This window comes from Stegostoma tigrinum, chromosome 8, assembly GCF_030684315.1.
Source record: "Stegostoma tigrinum isolate sSteTig4 chromosome 8, sSteTig4.hap1, whole genome shotgun sequence".
NCBI classification, from domain to species: domain Eukaryota; kingdom Metazoa; phylum Chordata; class Chondrichthyes; order Orectolobiformes; family Stegostomatidae; genus Stegostoma; species Stegostoma tigrinum.
Genome location: NC_081361.1, coordinates 50,929,365 through 50,949,099, shown reverse-complemented (window position 1 = coordinate 50,949,099; position 19,735 = coordinate 50,929,365). Strand labels below are relative to the sequence as shown.

At 43.3% G+C, this 19,735-nt stretch overlaps 1 protein-coding gene across 10 annotated transcripts in view; it reads right to left on the bottom strand.

Annotated features, from left to right (window-relative positions):
- Window positions 1-19,735, bottom strand: part of sgip1a (SH3GL interacting endocytic adaptor 1a) — a 248,344-nt gene that overhangs the window by 51,355 nt on the left and 177,254 nt on the right. For all 10 annotated transcript variants that reach the window (XM_059647869.1, XM_059647871.1, XM_059647872.1 and 7 more), the window contains 2 exons: window positions 17,151-17,275; window positions 9,032-9,158 (listed from right to left, as the gene is read on the bottom strand). In XM_059647869.1, the coding sequence (XP_059503852.1) occupies window positions 9,032-9,158; window positions 17,151-17,275 (252 nt within the window). The remainder of the gene's footprint in view (window positions 1-9,031; window positions 9,159-17,150; window positions 17,276-19,735) is intronic.

Here is a 19,735-nt window from a genome sequence, read left to right as displayed (position 1 = left end):
AATGAAACAGCCCCTCACCTATCTGATTGATTGTAGTGGGGTAAACAAGGGTTTGAAATAGTTTAGGTTAAATAATTATCATGACCATAGCCATGCATTAGAAATGTACTCTCCCCACCTGAGGCAGTTGGAAATGCTTCTGGAATGTTTCAAATTATTCTGAACTATTATTGAATGAGAAGGTTGGGTCAGGTGGGGTTTTGTATTGTATGATAATAGTTCCAATCCCCTCTTTCCATCTCACTGAATATCGTTGTGGAAAGCAGGTTAATCCACCAAAACATATCCTGATCAGCTCATGGAGGCTACTCTAATAACACCTAAAAGTAACCACGTGTCAACTTACCTTACTTGGTAGTACATATGTCTCTGTTTCAGAAAGTTGTGGGTTCAAAACTCATTCCAGAATGAGCAACACAATCTTGCTGGCATGACTTTGTAGCACCAAGAAAGAACTACATTGTCAGAGCTTCTTCATCACTTAAGCTTGCTCCTCTTACAAAGTACCAACACTTTAGGAATGTGTCTGGACTACTCTAGAATTCAGCCTAGTTCCTCCCTTTTAGGATCTGTGGGATGTGACTGAGAACATTGGTAAATCCTGTTGTGGTTCTAAAGTGAACTTGTCTATTCTGTGATTGATGGTCCTGTCCTGCCTGGAGGCTTTCTTTGGAAATTTGTCATCAGCTCTATCTCTGGTTGTGACTTTCCAGAGACAGGGCTTTTATGCCTCCTATTCAAATGATTCCATTCCCTTGATTTCACATGAATGACCCATAGAGCAATATTATAGCCCCAATTCTTTTTAAAAGCATTGGGCTACCACCCGAGAAATATTCCTGCTCCAACATGGAAGACTGACAAAGCCGCTCTTGAGTGCATAATTTTCCCAGCTGATAAATTTATTGCATTTAAAGTTGTTTGGTTGTGGCACACAATCATCCAAATATACTATTGTAATATCTGACAGAATCAAAAGGTAAAATCTCCATTATAAATTGAGTGCAGTTTCAATTTGGACATTCCTCAACTCACATGGGCACAAACTCTTAATAAATTTTAACCCAGACAATACGCTTTCATAAGCACAGGTTTATTGATGCTGACAAAATGAAATTTGCTTTGATATCTGTTCTTATTTATTGAAAAGAGCCGCCTATACTAAGTTTCAAGTTTGATTTTACAATAACAGGCTCCAAGTTGTTCATGCCTAATAAGAATCTTCAGCAAGTTAGAAGTTGAAATACTTGTTCCCCACATCGGCCAGTTAGAAATCATTAACAAAATTTCAAATTAAAGTACATATTTTGCAAAGGTGACTAGACTTTGTAGTTAACATCTTTCGCCAAAGTGCAATTTGTTAGGGTAATTCAGTACTTTGTTTGACTAAAGAGGGTTTTTTTCCAATGTTTTCTCCCTCTTTCCTACTGTCCCATAAATCAGTTTCTGTATACAACTTCTTCGACATTAATAAGCCTTAGACATTAATAATAATCATCTGCATTGATATGACAAAGGTTGACATATTATTCCTCTGGTTTGTTGGTTTGGTAATCTGATTTGAACCTCAATCTACAATCTGATGCTGACTGATTATGAGAAAGTAATCCAGAGGATAATTCAAGGTTAATTGATCCTCCACTTTGACCATTGGTTAGCACACTTCTAAATGATGGACATTCTTTAAATTAATTCAATTATTGGGTGTAGGATTAATTATGCTTTTGGTTTAAAATCATGGCTTATGTTCAGTTTGTTATTTGAAGAAAGAGCAATTTAACTTAAATATAAAATTTAATTCATGTGGAGATAGAAAAGCATTTCCCCAAATTAAAGAAGAAAAACCATTTTGTATCTTTTCTCCGTGTGAATATTTCGTAAAACTAATAGGTTGCATTGATGATGATGCATAGAATTAATAAAGCACTGGAAAGGCAGGAGAATAAAGTTCAGGTCAGACACATTCAGATAATAGTAGAAAAGCAACTCAGAGCTTCTTCTGATCATCAAATTTTAAGATTAGAATCATAACAGGGTAAAGGATGGTGGAGAGAGAAAGGAAAGAGATTTGGATGATCAAAATTAAAGGAGAAAAGTAAGGACAGATTGGGAGCTGCACAGTAACACATTTTTATTAACATAGAATGTAACTTGAGGGGTGTCCTGAGGCACCAGAGACAAAGAGCAAACATGGGGCTGAAATTGTGAATGCAACAGTAAGGGGGGACAAACAAATGTTTCATGCCTTATTTATATTGGCAATGAGTTAGGGATTGAGGATTAATCTACCAAACTCAGGGTTGAATTAAGCAGACACCAAAGACGATGACTGCTCCACTGGCTGTAAGTCACAAACTCTCACAAGTTAATCACATTTTGTAACAAGGGAAATGCCCACACAAGTCACTGCCAAACCAGAAACATGGCATGATTATTTAAATAGATGAGGTATGAAGGAGTTAAAATCTCAAACTTAGGCTGGATTCTCTCCTCCCAAGAAATGGTGCAAGGAAGCACAAATAATCATGTGGATTGGTCCCAGGGAAAGACAGACTCCCTCTTGACACTTCAGACATTCTGAATGAAGAGACCTTCATGTCCTATGACCAGTTAAGGATTTTAAGCAGCCACTTTATCATCGCTAAAGGGCCTAGTACTGCCACCAGTCCAATTTACTGTGTTCCCAGCAGGTCGGTAAAGGGACAGCTTTCCAGAGTGGCTACGCAGGGCAGACTACCCAATGTGATGGGGAAGGGAGGGGGGAAGGGAACGGGTGGGACAAGGGGAAGTTTGTCCCTCAGTCTTGCCCGAGTCTGGAGTGGTTTGGGATACATATGGAAGAGGCAGCACAGTGGCCACCAAAAACCATCCCTCTGTCCTTGTCTCATATCCGTGACAGCCACCAAAAAAAATCTCCTACTTCCCCATTGCTCCCGGTCTTCAGCACTGCTGTGCAGTCAGCAGCTTGGGCCTGTGAAGCACATTGTGATGACAGTAAATGTCAGCCTGAGGTTGCTGGCCAACTTGAGGTGGGATAGGACATCGCTGTCGTAGGAACTTATTGGTCATAAAGCCCACATTGTGACCACTTAACTGCCTTAAAGAAACTTTCTTAGTTGCTGGTGGTGGAGGGAGGGCAGAGGGTACTGTAAAGGCATTGGCCTGCACATTAACTAAATATGGAAAATTCTGGCCACGGATTCTCCTGAACCTTTGTTGGTTATTATTCTGTTTATTTGTGGGTATTCCACAAAATCTTCAAAATTAATATTTTTGTCAATTGGATCAGCTCCTGAAACCTGTGGTCTTTTCCTCGAAAAGATCATGAACAAATTTTATAACATCATATAAATTGGATGTATTAAAATATGGCTTCAGCTCTAACCAAGTGGCTCAAACAACAGCAGTACTGCATTCTCCTGCTGTGGTTTTAGGGTCCAAGTTAGTGTGGTGGTAATTTCCCTATCTCTGAGCCAGGAGGGCTGGGATCAAGCCCCACTGCTACAGACATGAGGAGTAGTGTCTTTGAACAGGTTGATTCGAAAACAACTTCATCTAATTCAAATTACAGTTTGTGCTATGTCAACTGTTCTCAGCAATGTCAGTGGTAGTAGTACAACAACTGATTAATTTCTCAGGAACAGGCAAAATGGAGAAAATCATAAGACAAAAGTCTTTGATATCAGCATGGGGTCATCGAGAGTTACTTGCAGAACAGCTGCTGTCAATCTCAAAGGTTACTGTAACTGTTCCTTTGCATTTTCTACCGGTACCTTTTTCATTCTCCTGAAGTCAATGATCCTTTGCTGGCTAGGGTATGACTTCCAGAAGAGCTGGCTTCCCCTTCAGTGCCTCATCCAGCTGACCTCTGTGTAAGAATGGATTGCATTTTCTGCCAGGCCCTACTAGAATCCACCAATGGGCATGAGTTCCCAAAGTCACACATTAACAATCTACCTCTAGTTTCCCTGAACAAACAGTGAATGCCGTTGAAATGAGATCCATTTTGTCTAAGGAAAGGCTAATTAAAAGAGCCATGGCCTGAGTTATAAAAGTTAACCAGCAATCAGACTTCTGAGATTGCAGCAAATATTAAAATGGAGAGGAGACTTGCTACCAAGGCTTCACTGTTACCTGGAAGTTCTATGTCTGGTGTCCAAGGGATTGCAGTGACGTAAGTCCTCCCAAGCACACGAGGAAGAGGATGACGTCTCAGATCAAACAGGTCTGGATGGAAGTCGTGAGGACATCACAACAGGAGTGTGGATCCTACAACCTGGAGGCAGTGCACCAAGAGGATCTAGGCTATCACACTTCATGATGGAAACCTAAACACTCTGACTTCTCCAGCATCTTCCTACACTGTACCAATCAGAACAATACACCTTCAGCTTCATTCATTCCTCTTGCCGCAGGCATCACACATCCCCATCTGAAGAGTCAATGGTTAACTTCACTCAGCCTATTGACCTCTCACACTCCTCAAAAGGTGCTCTTTCTTCTTTTCTCTCAAGCTACAATGAATACTCTCACCCCTCTTCTTTCTGTGCTTGCAGAAGACAGCACTCAACTTGGCAAGAGGAAGCGATCTGGTGGCAAAGTTGGGGGCTATTAGTAATGTGTTCCCGTCTGCTGCACTGGGAAGGAGGCTTTGGTCCAGAAGATTGCAGGTATCAGTAGAAACCTACTGACCGCCCCTGGGGCTCCTGAGGCACTGGGAGTCAGACACCTTGAGGCAATGAGCATCTCTCTGCCTGCAGGCATTACGTTTGCAGGTGGGGAGAGGGGTGCATGTCTTTCCACCTTTTAGCTGGACCTCTACTCTCATTCCCTGTGTCCTTTGGAAGCACGTCAGGCTGAAGAGAAAGCAAGTAGTGCTGGTGGTATTGCTTCTGCTCCAACTGGAGTAGTTGGCAGTGACATTGCTTCAGCTCTCACCTCTAATCAGAGGTGGAAGTGGGGTGTTCCGATTCTATAGTGAAATCTGGCAGCAGGGGCGTGTAACTGAAGCTGAGTGAAGCGCAGTTCAAGTCAGCATGTGTCAAGTGGTGAAGGCCATTTTGAGGAAGGATGTGCTTTGAACAGCAGACTCTCAATGATCATTGCTGCAGCTCTGCACTGTCACTGAACAAAGCATTTACATCTCTCCAGTTTTACTGAAGGAACTCTCCCAGCTGTGTATTCTCACTGGAGACTCGTAGGAGAGCTGCTGCCATGTTGGGAAAGAGATGCCGTGGCTGGGAAGGGGAGGTCATTCTTAATTAGTTTTTACGTAGCTTTTAATAATTGAAGCAAAGCGGGTTACTGCAGGTTTTCAGCCTCGCCCTGCAGAAACCCAGAAGAGGAAGTTGTAGACATGCTAACCGAGACGGTGTGTTTGGTTTCGTCACCCTGCTCGGTAACATCATCAGCGCGCCTCCGGTGAAGCTTTGGTGTCCTGTCCCTCTTTTTATTTGTATGCCTCGGTTTGTCGGGGTGGTTGGCATTACTTCCAGTTCTGTTTTTCAGTGGTTTCTATATCGGGTCCGGTTCAATGTGTTTGTTGATGGAGTTCTGGTTGGTACACCAGGCCTCTAGGAATTCCCTGACATGTCTCTGTTTGGCTTCTGCTATTATGGATGTGTTGTCCCAGTCAAATTTGTGTCCGTTATCTGTGTGCTTTGAGACCAGTGAGAATTGACCGTGCCTCTTGGTGGCTAGTTGGTGCTTGTGTATCCTTATTGTCAGTTTTTGTTCCAGTTTGGCCTATGTAATGTTTCTCACAGTCCTAGCATGGTATTTTGTATATTATGTTTGTTTTATTGGTTGTGGATATGGAGTTCTTCACATTCTCCAGTAGCTATCGCAGAGTGGTTGTTGATTTGTGAGCTACCCTGATACTGCGGGGTCTGAGTATTCTTGCGATCAGCTCTGATATGTCTCTGATGTATGGTAGGGTGACTAGTGTGCCTGGCCGTGTTGCGTCTATTTGTTGTGATCTGTCGCAGAGCTAACACCGTCACCCACTGAAAAACAGAACCAGTAGTAATACCTACCACTTCAGGAGGCTGAGGCATATAAATAACAAGTGGGACACAACACCAACACTTCACCAGAGGCACACTGACAATGTTACCTAGCGGGGTGACGAAATGTCTGCAACCAAACACACCGGCTCGGTGAGCATGTCTACAACCTCGTCCACAACCTGGGCTATAAACCTTCTCAAAAACTTTAAACCCAGAAGAGGGTGGGATGATGTTAGTCTTCTGAACCAACCCTAATATGTGTGTATGTACACAGGCCTGCCTCCCCCTGCCTGGAACATTCCCCACTCATTGAGTGACCCCTAGTTACCTTACCAGAACAGCATGCCACAGATACCTAGGTGGATATTTCCATCAAGGACATTTCAAGCAGGGCTGGGGACCCTGGATTCCTTTCCTGAGTCTATCCCACAGCACAGTAACCTGTACTTCCAGCATGACCAATAATAAACTTAAGCCTTCCTGATTTGTGTGGCATGGCTTTAAACAGTTGAGCTCGCAGGTGATTTCTGGACAAGTCTTTGAAAGCATGGAAATTAAACCATTTGATTAATCCATCCTTGCACATTTATATTTTGGAACTCACACAATTTTGAATTTAAGATCTGCTCTTTCAAGGTGATGAGGTGGTTTCCAATTTTTAGAAGTGGTGATCACTTTGTAAGAAAAATTTCAATCAGTGCTTATTAAACAATAGAAGTTTATCACAGAAGTCTGCTGACTGTAGTTATCCACCTTGAAATTCATCCATAAAATGGGAATTAAAATAATTTCCTATGTGTTCTTTTATTTTGAAATATATTCCATTTCTTGCCATCCTTTCCTTAAAGCACTGAATCCAGATTGATTATGGCTCCCCAGTGTTAGCTGCCCTTTGATATGTTCTTCAAAAGCCCATGTCGTGCGTCCAAAATGTATTTTAATCCCAACAGTCGAGTCAATTGTGGGGACATCACAGTCCAGCCTGATATAGCCCTATAGCAATAACATTCATACACTTTACAGTTGGAATCACTGGCAGTGAGACAGAAAGGGACAGATTGTAATCATCTCTTATCTTGCTCAGGGGTTTTGAAGCAAATGGCATCACTGACCTACTTCCACTGAGCTGGGATGAGATGACTCAGGACAGACTGGAATTAATATATTGTTAACATGAAGTAATTAAGAACTGATTTCATACAAGTGTTTGCTTTGCGTCAGAAATTGTGGAAATTTCAGCGTCAAAATGTCCACTTTCTTCCTTAACCTAGGATTCCCTAGCACCACAGCTGACAGGGCCCTCTAGCAGGTCCCACCCATCTCCCACACCTCAGTCCTCAGTCTCTCTCTTCCCTCCCACGACAGTGAAAGGCTTCCCCCTTGTCCTCACCTATCATCCCACCGGCATCCAGATCCAGAGCCACCACCAAGGCCATTTCCACCACCTCCAGTGGGATGCCACCACCAGACACATATTCCCTTCCCCTCCAGCCTTCTGCCCGCACAGTGTCCTATGAGATGCCATGGTCCACTCTTCCTCCACTCCCAACATCGCCCAGCAGCCCCAAGGCATTTTCCCCTGCAATTACAGAAGGTGTAACAAGGAAGGTTTACTTCCTCTCTCCTCAGTATCTAAGGATCCAAAGACACCTCTCAGGTAAAGCAGGACTTTACCTGCATTTCACTCAATCTAGTCTACTGCATTCACTGCTCATAACATCATCTCATCTACATTGGGGAAACAAAGTGCAGACTGCTGACCGCTTTGTAAAAACACCTATGTTTTGTTTGCAAAAAAGATCCTCGGCTTCCAATTGGCTGCCACCTCAACACACCATTTTGTCCCCTGGCCAAAATCTCTATCTCAGGCTTGCTGCAGTATTCCAGGAGAGTTCAGTGCAAGCTGGAAGAAAAGCATATCATTTTCTGCTTGAGGAAGCTACAGCCTTCTGGACTCATTAGTGAGTTCAACAATTTTAAGGCTTGAGGCATCTCCTCCCCTGTCTTTACACCAAGCCCCACACACCAGGCCTTGTTATCACTCAACCATTGTTAGCCACTAATGGTTCCTATTCATAGCTATTCATTTTCTTATGCTGACTGTTATCCACTCCATTGCCTGTCCAACAGTTCTTCTCTCTCTTTGGCCTCTAACCCCATCTATTGTTTACTCTTCATCCCCTCTCCACATCCTTTCTTCTGCATAAAAAGCAACTTTTTCTACCATCAGTTCTGAAGAAGAGTCCACCAACCCAAATCAATAATTCTGATTTCCCTTCACAGATGCTGCCAGACCTGCTGAGCTTTTCCAGCAACTTCTGTTTTTGTTCCTGATTTCCAGCATTCACAGTTACAGAACATAGAACAACACAGCGCAGAACAGGCCCTTCAGCCCTCGATGTTGCGCCGACCTGTGAACTAATCTAAGCCCATTCCCCTACACTATCCCATCGTCAACCATATGCTTATCCAAGGGCTGTTTAACTGCCCCTCATGTGGCTGAGTTAACTACACTGGCAGGCAGGGCATTCCACGCCCTTACCACTCTCTGAGTAAAGAACCTGCCTCTGACATCTGTCTTTAAACCATCACCCCTCAATGTGTAACTGCGCCCCCTTGTACAAGCTGAAGTCATCACCCTCGGAAAAAGACTCTCACTGTCCACCCTACCTAATCCACTGATCATCTCGTATGTCTCTATTAAATCCCCTCTTAGCCTCCTTCTCTCCAATGAGAAGAGACCCAAGTTCCTCAGCCTTTCTTCATAAGACCTTGGCTCCAGACCAGGCAACATCCTGGTAAATCTCCTCTGCACCTGTTCCAACGATTCCACATCCTTCCTGTAATGGAGCGACCAGGCAAGTTCTTTCAGTTTTTGTTTATTTCGTGTTTGCAGACAGTAAGAAAGAAAACAGACATTCAAAGAAAGACCTTTGAAAATAGATTCCTGAAATCAAACAGCATTATTTGTTGCATGTCTAATATTTTATGGACACAAAGAAAGTTTAAGAAGTATACTTTACCGACTGTAGGAGTGGTGGCAGCACTCAGTGAGTTAGTTGACGATATGGAGGAAGTGCTTTCTGCTCGAGCTAGTGGTGCTACTGGTGGAGGACTAGATGAATGTATTGGAGGACTAAAAGACCTGGACTGTAAAACATAAATCAAAAAAATACCTGGTTATTAAAATGTACCTTCCTTCAGATCAAATTACATATCATTACACTTCATTTCTGAATAAACATTTCATCATTTACTTTATGAGATTGATGTATAAGGTATAGACAGTGGAACTTGTGGGACGTTTGAAACTATCCTGAATTTTTCTCCTATTTACTGCTTTGAAGGTAAAATGAATATACATAATGTATTCTCCAGCTTTGCCAGCCCTCCAGAATGTCATCAGGTCTGCATACCTCATGCGTGAGAAAAAACAATGTTTGTTTTCAACTTATTTAACTTTAATGAGCATTACAACCTCGCCTAACGTTGGCTTTATCTGATATCTTGAACATAGATTCACTGGAAGGCAAATAAGTGTTAAAAATTGGTTTCAAGGGCTACTCCATCCAATTTAATCCAAACTGTTTATTTAACTGAAATCAACTAATCAGGTATCCTTTGGGATTGTTAACAGTACAGAAGGTGGTGCCTAAAATGCGCTAACTAATTGTAAGGAGCTACCTGTAAACCTGTCAAAGTGAAGAGAAGCATTGAATCTGCCAAGAGCTGTCAAAATGGGCAGAGTCTCATATTTTTGGCTTGGTGTGAGTTAGTTGAGAATTTTTCAGGAATGGAGGCCCAGTGACTTTCCTCACTGTTGGCTACCAAACTTTCTGCATTGGCTACCTTCCTCATCCTACAGCGTCTGTCCGTTCCAGCCTGATCTTCCCACATGCAGTTTTCAGAACAACTCTCCAATCGGCATATGTCGCAGGCGCTGACTGCACCCACATCTTTAAAAGGCTGTGTACTCAGATCAGCACTGGCATTCCACAGGCAAGGACAGATTGGGAAGATGTCAGGGAAGGGCAAGAATGGACTGTGATCCTCCACCAGCGAGCTGGTCCTGATCAAAGGGATGTCGCAAAGGAGAGCTGTCCTCTTCCCAGAGGACAAACAGAGAAAGCCACGCCACTAGAGGCTGGCGGGCTGGTCTACAGTCACCAGCCGGGTCAGTGCCATCTCCATAGTGACAACAACTTTCTCTGCTGCAACAGGGTACGTGCCACATTCTTCTCTCTGCTCCTCACACATGCTCTTTATCATTGCACCAGACTTCCATCAGGTCTCATGCCTTACCACTCTATTGTCTGCAGCATTCTCCCTCATGGTCTCATCCCACTTCAGGCTCTCATACCTCAAACCCTGCTAACTCCGTGCTGCCTCCTCATTCCCTCAAAACACCTCAGCACCTTTCAACCACCCCTGCCTCAGTACTAACAGGCATGCCATGCATTTTCATCTCACTCAGCCCCTTCCTCCTCACCTTACATGAGTAGATAACTCATAACAAGGCAGAGAGAACATGAATGGGGTACCCGCCATTGGGCTTTCTACGAAGAGAGAATCCTGGCCCTCTTGGGAAGATGTAGAATGCAGAGACATCTTTGTCTGGTCAGCTAAGTACCACACCTCATCCCAATGCAACACTCCCATTTACCCAACTGTCAGTCTCAATCATCACACACCACTTCTAACCACTGGCTGTGACTCTTTCTCTCTCCTGTGTCTTGCAGATGCCACCAGAACCTCCCTCCCTGCAGAAATATCTCCAGAGGCCACCACCTCAACCTTTGAGGACAACAGTATCAAGGTCTTCGAGGGAATATTGGCCAAACTGCCTCCTGCATCCCATAATGACACCTTGGTGAGAATGGTAGACTTTGTGAATGTGAGTGCACCATCTAGGCAGTAGTTCCACCCCAAGGAAGAAATGCCCCAAGCTGCTGGCACTGGGGCACATAGAGGAGGTGGGCGTTACTGGAGGATGTGGGTGAGTTGGAGGCCAGGCTCCTGCTCAGGCCCACACGGGAGAGGAGAAGAGCCTGTAGTGTCAGCAATCAGGAACAGCAATCCACATGCACAGGGAGGAATAGCAGTGCAGGCAAGCACATGGCACACAATGGCTCTCCTTACTCAGTGCTGCTTTCAGGGACAGTTGGCAGCTGCCATGGACAGACAGGTCCAACACCCTCAGCGACTGCTGGAGAGATGCTAACACCTGAGCTCCAGAGGCCCAGCCACTGGTTTTCAGGACTGAAGGCATGACAACAGAGGGAATGGGGAGCCTGAAGAGCACTCCAGATAGCACATCCTACAGCAGACAGGGCATAGCCAGGCAGCACTTGTTTGGAGGAGGAACCATACAAAGATAGCCTCTGGTAGTCTCTGCTCAGGACATTGTAGAGGTGGTCAGGCCCTCCAGCTCCCCCTGCCTGCCTCCTTTCTCTGACCCATGGAAGGTTATATTGAGGAGGGTCAACCTGCCTCTGACAAGAGGACCCTTGTCATGTCTGACCCATCTTGTCCGAAGTCACTCTGAGTTACTTGATTAAAAGTCCAGAGCCAACAGGCTCCTCTGCTGAGCAGGTTCTCTCCACCTCAAAAGTGGAAACGAGGGGGACTGTGAGGCATAGTGGGAGTGAGTGTTAGAATCATAGGTCAAGTGTCATTGAGGTCTACAGCACTGAGAAAGGCCCTCCAACATATTGAATCTGCTTTGATCAAAAATAAGCACTTGACTATTTTAATCCCATTTTCGTGGACTTAGCTCAGAGCCTTGTATACCTTGGCATCACAAATGCACATCTAAATACTATTTTTGATGGTATCAACATTTGTGCCTCAACCACTCTACCAGGCACTGAGTTCCAGATTCCCACCTTTTTTTTTCGGTGGAATGTTTGGCTATGGCTTGTAAATGATTATGAAGTCTTGTATACATTTATTTACATCTGGTTGTTAGTCTCTCAGTGTAGGCCTGAAAGGCACTGTTACACCATCCAGCGTCATGTCATGGCCATAGACAAGGTTTCATTGATGGAACCCTCTGCTGATAGCCTGCTGCATTATCTCAAAGCAAGAGCAGCATGGGGTACACATGGCATCAGAGAATCCTGATGACGCTGGCCCTCTTCAAACAGAGTTCTTATTGTTTCATGGCCTCTCTAATTTAAACTGTAGCTGTCATTGAGTTGGCCAGCTGGGTATGTTGAAGGTAGGTGCACCACCCAGCAGGTGGCAATGATTTAGAATGGCCAGGGAGTAGGGACCCTGCAGGTCTGGATCATGTCAGTAAATGGGTCTGTGTGTGATGCTCTTTCCCTTTAAAAGTTTTGTCATCAGTGAGTGAGTCCTGCGGGCCACCTCCCTCACAGGATGAATCACTTACTCCATCCATACAGGCACTGCCATTTTGTTTGCGCACTTCCAATTTTCAGTACAATGGAAGATGTTGCTGAGAGATCCTCGGCCAGTGGTTTGCAAATACCACCACAACCTGAGCCTCTGATCATCCAAATCCCCTTCCTAATAATCCTCACTATAGAGCTCATTGGCTTCACACCTCCCAGGTCCCCACCCAACCTGTCTACATGTGCCTGCACCTATCCAAATCTCCCCCCCAACACACTAACTAACTGCTAATTCTGGAGCTGAGTATACAGGGAGGACACATGTGGATCAAACCCTGAACTTCAATAGCAAGCGACCCACAAACAGAACTGCATTCAGACACTATTTAAACAAGGCATTTCACTCTGCAGTACCCCAGAGCTCTGGAGAATTAAAGAGGAACACCTGCACAGAGTATTTACTAACAACAGATACCCAAGAAGTTTTATCCATCGATGCTTACAAAACAAATGATAGTCAGAGGACACGGTACGACAGGAGATACTAGTACCGCTACCCTACATCAAAAATATATGGGAAGCCTATGCCATCCAATTATGTGCTACCCACGAACAACTCCACCTCCTACATGAATGCCCCAAGAACGGGGTACCACCTTGCAGCATAAAATACAAACCACCACTAAACAATCCACAAGCAAGCAGGGTAACAGAGCAGGATAACAGAGCAAAATGACTGCAAATGCTATAGACAATGGTCACAGACATCTACAGCCATCTCCAGAGATACAAGCGGGAAACTGTACACCAAAAATCTTTGTGCCAGAACTCGACCAACCAACGATGGACCAGAATACTGGAACAAGCCATTAATACTAAACAACAGAGAACCAGAACAAGGAAAAGACTCAACCTACAGGAGAAACTAACTGGAGTAAACCATCAGGATGACACAACAAAGCAGTCACTTGGGTAAGGAACCTATCTGACAAACAATTCACATACACAGTAAAAGCCATCCTGATAACATTGACATAAATGCAATCACAAGGACGTGAGCAAAATGGATTTCTTCGCAGCATTGGAGTCACTGCTGAAAACCAATGCTGAAAATTCGACAGGCCATCAGGCAAACAGTAGTCCCAGGCCGTAACCATAAACACGAATCAGACACTTTCAGCACAGTGGAGAGAAAGGCCTTCAAAAGACTGAAGAAAGATAAAAACATCACAATCCTACTCACAGACCGAGGAAGACTGCCCGTGGTTCTGAACAGAACAGGCTCCATCGAGAAAGCACAGGCACTACTTGCAGATACAGCCACATACCAACAGGTGGCGTCAGACCCACACCACTGCTAGACAATAGGATAACATGGACACATTCAGAAACATAAACATGCAGGAAAGATCACTGACACAGAGTACGTCAGAATGAAACCAGATGGCTCAAACACCCCTCACTTCTAAGGACTCCTCAAGGTACACAAACCTGGAATCCTACTTGGACCAACAGTCCTCCTACTAGGCACACTGATACACAAGCTAGCTAGAGAATTATAATGGAGACTTAAACGCCTGATCAGCAGATCCCCACATTCAACCCATTTGGCCCAAGTATTTCTCACATAGCTCAGGGGCACAAAAATTGACGAGGACGAAATCATGATCTTGTTCGATATTACGGCACCATTTATGTCCATTGACAAACCGTTAGCCAGAGGGACAGTAGCCACACTACTAGGAGGACCAAGAGCACTGACCCTGAACACCAACAGCACCACCAGCAAGGACAACTTACTGGAACTACTTGATTTATGTCTCACAACACACTTCATGTTCAATGGCCAGGTATACAAACAGATCAAGGGCACACTGATGGAATCACCCATCTCAGTCTCGTCGCAGAAGCAGTGATACAGAGACTGGAACACACAGCCCTTCCTATGATCCAACAGAAACTGTGGGTAAGATATGTGGACGACACATTCGTAATAATCAAATGCACAAAAGTAAAAGAGACCCACCAACTTGTTAACAACATCTTTGCAAGCACAAAATTCACTAGAGACAAAGAAAACAACAAACAGCACAGTTCTTAGGTCTGGAATTAGCTGTTTGTCAGTCTCTCTACCGTTATGTCTGAGTAAACAGGAAGGACACACACGGACCAAACCCTAAACTTCAATAGCAGGCACCCTACCATACACAAACAGAGCTGCAGTAAGACACTATTTAAACAAGCCATATCACACTGCAACACCCCAGAACTCTGGAGAATGGAAGAGAAACACCTGCACAAAGTATTTACTGACAACAGATACTCAAGAAGTTTCATCCACCAATGCCTACACAACAAATGATAGTCAGAAGACACAGTACAACAGAAAACATTAGTACTGCTACCCTACATCAAAAATATATAAGAAGTGACAAACCAGACTCTTCAGACCACATGAGATTGTGATTCCACACAAACCTACATCAATATTGCATCAAATGCTATCAAAGACTAAAGACCCCATACTGACAGTAAACAGGACTAATGTGATATACAGAAGCCCATGCAGTGAGTGCAATAAACACTACATTGGACAAATGTAGAGGTAACTGATGGCCAGGACACACGAACACCAGCTGGCTGGAAAAAGACATGCCCTATATTATCTTGTCATCTCAATGCACACAGACAATGAGGGCCGTCTGTTCAACTGGGCCAAGCGAACAAAACACATGCAATGGAATTTCTGGAGGCCTGATTTGGAACACGAATCTCCATTAACAAACACGTAGAAGTGGACCTCATATAGACACGACTGCTACAAAGGACAGAACCGAAAGTGACAAGACCCATCACACCAGAGGATCATATAAATATGGAATGGAGCAGAACACCAACACTTTGATTAGAGGTCGCACCGGTAACATTGCCTGGAATGGTAACAAAATGTCTGCACACCACGGGACAACCGGCTTGGCGAGCAAATGAACAACACCCACAACCCGAGCTACCAAGTTTTGTGAGGGTAGGTAGGGGTCAAAAGATTACTGTTGTGTTGTTGTGGATGGTGCAAGAGGAGTGTACAGCAATGACAGGAGTTGGAAGATTGAGGCACTCCATGGTTAATGTCTTTATCACATATTACTTTCTGGACACAGTGCTGGAGCCCTGAGGTGGACTTTCCACTGAGCCAACCTTGGCAACTGGCAGATGCCTCAATTGCTCATGGTTCACCAGGCCTGACTTCCAATTCAGCCTGCCCTGCAAAATCAAACATTTCTAAGGGTCTAGGTCATGGTGCTGGGGGTTTTCTTGCCTCTGCACACTCAATCCAGGAATAAAAATTGTGACCTAGAGTTCTTTTAACACGGACACCATTTTCAGCCCTTCCTGCTCTGCTGGTTCCTTATGACTGCTTCAGTTATAGATAACATTCAAGTACACTCACAACTAATGGGTTTTGTATACATTCTACTGTCAGTGAACTATTTTCTGAAAATTGTTTCTTGCATCCATAAATGGTGACCAATATCAATAATAAGAGCCAGTACTGAAGCGTTTTTCAAAATATGATTTAAAAAGGCCAATAAAGAAAAGATCTCAGATGTTTACAGCAATCTCCACTGCACAAGGCAAAAGAACACTTAGGAAATCATAAATGTATAGAGTGGCCAAAATGTAAATGAAACTTGGGATTTCAAGGGTTTTGAAGAGCAACTGAAGCTCATCATGCTGAGGTGTTAAGGAAATTGGGTGTATAAATGAGGGAAGAACTAGAGGAACATAAGATCAGCTATAGGCTATTCTATATCATGGTTGATCACATTCTCAATAGCATATCCCTTAAAGTCATTAGTCTCCATAATCCAATCAATTTTTGTCTGGAACCTACTCAACAGTTGAGTTTCCACAGCCATCTGAAATACAGAGGTCTAAAGATTCATTACCCAGAGTAAAGAAATTCCTCCTCATCTCTATTCTAAATGACTGAAAGCAATGAATATTGTAAGGATGGAGAGGTGATGGAGGTAATGGGGAATGACCATTGATTGATTTGAAAAACAAATATTAAATTCTTTAAGCTGAGATGCTGTTGCATTTGGAAATAATGAAAGTCAGAAACATAGGGATGCTTGGTGACTGGGACTTGCTGTGCGTCAGAATACATCAGGCACTATTATAATAAGGCAGCTGTAATGCACTTTTGGAGGCTGGATCCGTTGACTCTGATGCCTTGCCCCTCTGACCCCTTTGCAAATGGCCACAGGGAGGCTGCTTCATTTAAAATGGTGGACTCACCAATCTGCCACTGGTGTATGCCAGGGACTGCTCCACTCACCCCTTATTTGCACCTAGAATAGGCTATCCACTGTTGTGAGCAGTCCATCGTCTCGTTGGTCCACCCTGGAAAATTTCCCAATGTCGGGAATGTGTCAATGGAGCCATCCCAATGCAGTTTCCTGCTGAATTCCATCCCACTGTGTTCACTTCTGTTCTTGAAATCGCATACCAATGGTAAATCAGAGTCAATACTAGATGTGACGGGATCTTGATTCACATTCTTATGGTCTAGCCTGGGTTTGATGGTTGGCAAAGAAGAAATCTGATGTGTAACAATCCATCACTGTCCAGTTACTGGACTGATTTGCTCTCAACCCCACAGAGACCAGTTACAAGAAATGACTCTCTCTGCAGATTATGAGCAGTACATTAACAATTTCTTTTCATTACCTTTCCAGTAACAGTTTAAATATAATGAATATAACAGTAGAACACCAGAACGTACCATGTCGGTAACACTAGGTTTTCCAGGAGGCAGTTTAGGCCGCGATGGAGGGCGAGGTGGTGGAGGAGGAGGAGTGTTACTGGTCACGTTCAATGGTGTTGCTGGACGGGCAGGAGATGAAGAACCTAAAAATAAGTAAACATGTTTTTAAATTTTACACATTATGGGGGATACCTTAGCACTGAGGGAGGACAGGTTTCTTGCTTCTCTGAGCCCACAAAAGTTCTGGTCTCTTAGTTGACCTTTACTGGCCAAACAGTAACCCTCCACTCCCTCCACCACTCTACACACACCAGCCCAAAACCCCACCTTCTCCCTCCCTCTCGCTTGCTCGCTCGCTCCCTCTGTCACACACACACATACACACGCACACACCCAGGAATGTGGCACAAGACCTATCTCCCCACTATCCAGCAATTACTATAAGAGCTTCAGATATCGAACCCATTGATTCCTGCTGTATTTTCAGTGTTGTTGGCAGCTCACCGCTATGTTATAAAATTGACCAATTTTGTTGTAGAGTCAATATGGTACATGCCAAAAGACTATTCAGTTATGACTGAACATAATTATTACATCAGATTCATGAAAAATAAAACTATGAACATAGCTAGAAAGTTGGAAGTTGGAGTGCTTATATGTCCTGAGGATATTGCCTTAGGAAGGATATATTGGGGCTTGGAGGAGGTGCAATATAGATTTTCTAGATTGCTACCAGGACTCTAAGGATTTAAATTATGAGATTGAGCAAAACACAATTGCAGATATTTTCTAATCATCCTGTAGAAGGTTAGATTTGAACCTGGGCCTCCTGCCTCAAAGGTAGGGATATTACCATTCTGTGGCAAGTTCTGTTAAATTAAGACTTAAACAAAGAAATTTAGAAAGTTTAAGTGTGATTTTATCACAATATTGGAGATATTAAAGAGTGCAGATAGTGCAGATAGGGAATAATTGTAACTGGAACTAGATGCCACGATCAAAGAATTAGACTGACCTTTCAAAGGTGAAATTAGGAAACAAGTTTTTGTGTAAAGGGTGATAGAATTTTTGAACTCTGTTCCGCTAGATCCTAAATCAATTATTAATTTTAAGACTTAAATGGATAGATTTTTGTTAGTTAACGAAATTGGCGGAATCCGCCAAAAAGGTGGGTATACGAAATGAAGTTTGCTGACAGCTTGGCCAGGTGAATAGTAGAAGGGGCTACAGAAATCAAATGGTTTACTCCTGTTTCTATGTTCTTTGTGTTTGATTTGCTTTCAAAAATGATGGGTGTCCTCTCTAAAGCATAGCTCATATTAATGGTCATTTTACTGCAAGGACAATATACTTCTGGATTTTAAATGTATATTTATATCTTCCTCTTCTGATGTGCTGATTCTTGCTGTTCTTCATATATGAGGTTAAACAGCAAGTATTGGCAGAATGTAGACGCCATGGCTGAGTCTAATATCCACGAGTTGGAGTGTGAATGTTAACATCAGCAATGGCACAAAATGTGTAACATCAACTTAGCCACTTGTCATACAAGTTAGCCTGATATTTATTTCCTCTCAAGTCAATGAAAGACAAAATTGGGTCTGTGTACAAGGAATAGTCTATTCCATAGCACCTGGTTGCACTACGGGCCAGTTACACCCATTGATCATTAGAATTCCCAGGATAGATCGGTAAGAACTGGAACTGAATTTTCTCCTCCCAGTGCAAGGTTTACCAAAGACAATTTTAATATCCTAACCGTGATCAGTCAAAGCAGCATAGATCAATGTAGATTTTAGTAGTCTGTGTGATCAAGTATGACATCAGGCAATACAATTCCTTACAAAGTGAGTGTACATATTCATTCCCATCCCCATCATCTACATTTGCGAAAGGAGATTGATGTACAAACAAATAAAGTATTGATGGAAGCTGCAACATCAGCATAAAAAAAGCCATATAACCATAAACTCCCGTTATGGTTATAAACCAATGAAGAAAAAGTGCGCTCAGCAAGACATAGATCTGATCTAATTACACAACAGGACAGTCTGAGGGAGGTAATGGAAATTGGCTGACAGCAAGTTGTTTTGAAGAGGTGAAATCTGTAGCATTGCCAATATTCATGATTTACTCATCCTTCATGCTGGGAATTTACATCAAATTTCCTGTCTCAAGCACATTCACTTGAAAATGAAAACTACAAATCACTGGACTCGTGATTAAATTATTTGTGTTGGTGGCACTGTCATTGTAGCATTCAGTCCTTCACCACAGTCAATGAAAGCAACACAGGCCAGAGTTAAAACTGGGATCCTCTCAACACAATGATTCAGAGCCATGTCAATTAACCACTGTCAGGGAAGTTCAATCTTATTATGGTTCTGACGTTCTATTTATATAGATAATATATCACTGACAGCAATCAAGTGAAAATGACACATTAGCGTTTCATTATCATTAGAAAGTTATGAGTTTTGTATCTCTGATTACATCCAGGGTGTGACTCTGTAAACCCAGAGAGCTGCAGTAGGAACAGCAGAAACCATGACCATTTTTGGCTAACTGTCCAAAGGACTTAGCGACTCGCGAAGAGGGGAGAA